Raw genomic sequence first — 4,032 nt, forward strand, 5'->3', positions numbered from 1 at the left:
TGTTATTATGAATAATAATATATGTTTGTAAAATATAATTAATCAAAATATATAAAAAATTCATAATTATTATAAATTCTTAAAATATAATATTTCCCTAATGTGATTCCTTCATAACTCTACGTTTGTAAAAAGACTACAATACTTTTTCCAGATTTGGAATCGGATGATTTAGTACCGCCGAGCAATGACGAAATAAAAGACAATCAATGGTTAGGAGTTACTGTACGTAGCCAGGGAATAGGAGGTAAAGTTATGGTAAGTAAAGAAAAGTAGTAGACAATCATAAAATCGACGATACATATTACACACAGATTATCAATTGATTTTATGTATATTTTCAGGTATGCGCGCATCGCCATATTGTGAAAACAGCCGATTCGCAATGGGGTCAAGGCCAGTGTTACATACTATCTCAAGATTTAAAATACGATGATTTAAAAAAACCATGCTCTGGAAAGCCTACTAACAAGTAATATAAATAAATTGCCTAATTTCTGAATATTCTACATATTTACAACACTTTCTTAAATTTCTTTAGCTAACAATCTTGTTGCCTATAAAACTCAATTTTTCAGAGCTCATGAGCAGTTTGGTTACTGTCAAGCCGGGACTAGCGGTTTATTGACCGCTGAAGATCGTGTAGTGATTGGTACCCCGGGACCACATACTTGGAGGGGGACTCTCTACCTATTCACCATTTCTGATGAATTTTTAACTAGAGACAATACAGTTTACAACGCACCAATGCAAGATTTTTCGCCTGTAAACAAGTATAGTTATCTCGGTACGCAGCTTTATTAAAAATAAGTTATTTTGGTACAAATTTTATTCAAAATATCCTTATTATAAATATTGTCCGAAAATTGATTTGCTCTCTCTCTCTGCAGTTAAATTAATTATTTCTCCTTTTTCTAATGTTTGCTACTGAATTAGATTCCTTTTAATAAATAATTCCTTTAACAAGCTAGTGTCACATCAACCTTTGTTTAATCTACTCTTTGATGTTATAGGAATGTCCGTGGCCGTTGGAAACTTTTTTGGCAAGGATTTAGCATATGCGGCAGGTGCACCCCGTTCTAATGGTACAGGCCAAGTAGTTTTGTTCACCAGACGTGATTTCAAACCGGACATGGACGTTGCCCTTGTTCTGGATGGCGAACAATTCGCCTCAAGCTATGGATACGAGATCACATCGGCAGATATTAACGGAGATAAGTAAGACAATGTTTATTATATATTTAAATGATTATTCACTACGTTATCAAGAATTTATTTGTTCATTTTGTTTGTACACTTTAATGTTTATTATATTTTAGAGTGACTGATTTAATCGTGGCAGCACCGTTTTATTTCAACAAAGCGGAGGGTGGGGCTGTCTATATTTATACAACGTTAGATTTATGTCGAACCGTCAATGACAAGTGTTCGCCTGTCAAACTCGTCGGCCATGAGGAATCAAGGTTTATCATAAAACTTACATCATGTTTTATTTGGATGGATATTAAGTATGGTAATGACAATTTGACGATAGGTTTGGATTCGCATTGACAAATTTGGGTGATTTAAACAAGGATGGATACGAAGATATTGCAGTTGGCGCTCCCTATGAGGGAAAAGGCACAGTTTATATTTATCTAGGTTCCAAGAATGGCATAATTAAAACACCTTCTCAGGTAATAAATTTTTACGTAATGCTCAGTATTTTAGTTTACTCTATATAATTTTAATTTCTTTTTCAACTTATCTAATGCCTTATTTTATTTAATGCAATTTATTTATTTTGTTACATTATTGTTTGACAGATCATTCACGCTGAAGATATGCCTACGTCATTGAAAACATTTGGTTACTCGCTAAGCGGCGGAACCGACATGGATCAGAATGGGTATTCTGATCTCCTTGTCGGAGCATATGAGAACGATGCAGTCGTACTTCTCCGTTCTAAGAAAATAATCGATATATCTACTTATATACGTTATGTGAAAAAAGATGGGATATATCAGGATACAATAGAACCTATCGATCCCAATAAAATTGGGTGTTTGGTTGATTTGATTTCGAATCATACATGGTAATAATAATTTTATATAGATAAATGGTAATATATAACACATAAAAAAGTTCTTATACATATAGTTACACTGTCTAGTGTAAAGAATATATATATATATATATATATATATATAAAGTGTACATGTGAAAAGTGTGAAATTCTGTAGTTTCGCGTTTGAGGCTTGCTGCAAAACGGAATCGCTAGCGAAAGAAGACTCTATGCAAAATCTGAAATTAAACTATTATATCGAAGCGGAAACCTACACTGGAACTAAGAAATTCTCGAGAGTTTTTTTCGGCATCAATGGTAATACGCGTCCTCATTACGTAAATCGAACAGTTACCTTAGATAGCACAAAGTTGGTACATTGTCAAAAGGAAATTGTTTATTTGAAGGTAAAGTTAAATCATACTATGTTTTATGTTATTTCTGTTATTATATTTTTAATACATATATGCATGCAATTATACAACACAAAGCGTTTATTGTTGTTTCGTGAATATTTAATAATTATATATGTACTTAATTTTCTAAATCTTACTTAACAAAAATACCATAGATTTTACTTACAAAATTTAAAGATAAACTTCAAGCATCACAAAATCCATATTTTATAGGTCAACTATTTGATAAGGTTACCTATCTGTTTCTGTCAGAAAATTGTCAGTTATTATAGTATAATTAATTACAGTACAAATAAGCATAGATATGAGGAAATTTCTGGGCGAATGAAATTATCTTTGTTCTTTATTCTTATTTTGATAATCACATCATATTGATAAATCATATTTATCTTTTTTCATAATATCGTATAGTATTAATGATAATGTTCATATAAAAACAAAAATTGTACGCGCTCATTGACAATCAAATGGTTAAAATAAAAATTAATCCATTTGAGAATGGACTTGAATTTTCATACATATACGTGATATGATAATAAGATTCAGTGAATTTTATGAGAAAAAATAAACTTAACGTCACTTAATTAATTATACTAATGATCTTTATTATTCTTCAAAGTAGTCCCCTCTAGAGACAATACACTTCTGACAACATTTGTACTACTTGCGGAAACTCTGTGAAAAAATCATCTTTGGATATCGGTGAATTAAGTCTTTTTTGTCACATAATTGTGATTCAAAACATATACAACAATTCTCAAATCAATGTTGCATTACCGTTTTGAATCATTCTCCTTACTCGCCTGATTTATATTCCAGCAGACTTCTTTTTGTTCCCTAAATTAAAGGAAGCGATGAAAGAAACTCAATTTGTAAACATTTCGGACATTCAGAATTTTGTATTAACAAAACTTAAGGCGATATCCAAAGGTGACTTTTCACAAAGTTTCTGCAAGTTATACGAATGTTGTCAGAAGTGTATTGTCTCTAGAGGAAATTATGTAGTTTGAAGGATAATAAAAGTCATTTGTATATTAATTAAATAGTGTTTATTTTCTCATAACATTCATCGAACCGCACTGCTGCAATTCTGTTCGATTTACTTTTTTAACCAGTTTTGCTGGAAATATCAAATGATTTTACGGTCTTATCTTTATTAAAATTATTTATTGTGGATGTCTAACAGGAGAACACACGCGACATCCAAACTCCTATCAAATTCCGTCTGAATTATTCGCTGATACAGGAAGAGCCAGTCATGCCTCTCGAAGGTGCTCCTTTACCCGATATGAAGAATTATCCAATACTCAATCAACAAGAAGCCGCACGTGTATTCGAAGCTGTCTTTCAAAAAGATTGTGGAAATAATGACATTTGCGAAAGCGATTTACAAGTGATAGCTAAATTGAATTTATCAGGTAGGTGTTTCTTTCTTACGTAGAATTTCATGTCAGAATTATCATAATACATATTTCTCCGTGTAATTTTCATTAAAGTAAAATAAATTAATGCCTTTATTCTTAACTTTACTCCATTCTCGATTAACTAAACTCTTTTCATAAACTAACATTT

The 4,032-nt window shown here is 31.4% G+C and overlaps 1 protein-coding gene across 2 annotated transcripts in view; it reads left to right on the forward strand.

Moving 5' to 3' along the window:
- The window catches only part of LOC108745779 (integrin alpha-PS1), a 10,640-nt gene that overhangs the window by 2,175 nt on the left and 4,433 nt on the right, over positions 1-4,032 (forward strand). For both annotated transcript variants that reach the window (XM_018482124.1, XM_018482123.1), the window contains 9 exons: positions 155-258; positions 345-472; positions 579-787; positions 1,014-1,218; positions 1,320-1,463; positions 1,535-1,676; positions 1,806-2,074; positions 2,223-2,451; positions 3,647-3,878. In XM_018482124.1, the coding sequence (XP_018337626.1) occupies positions 155-258; positions 345-472; positions 579-787; positions 1,014-1,218; positions 1,320-1,463; positions 1,535-1,676; positions 1,806-2,074; positions 2,223-2,451; positions 3,647-3,878 (1,662 nt within the window). The remainder of the gene's footprint in view (positions 1-154; positions 259-344; positions 473-578; positions 788-1,013; positions 1,219-1,319; positions 1,464-1,534; positions 1,677-1,805; positions 2,075-2,222; positions 2,452-3,646; positions 3,879-4,032) is intronic.

This window comes from Trachymyrmex septentrionalis, unplaced genomic scaffold, assembly GCF_001594115.1.
Source record: "Trachymyrmex septentrionalis isolate Tsep2-gDNA-1 unplaced genomic scaffold, Tsep1.0 scaffold148, whole genome shotgun sequence".
NCBI lineage: Eukaryota > Metazoa > Arthropoda > Insecta > Hymenoptera > Formicidae > Trachymyrmex > Trachymyrmex septentrionalis.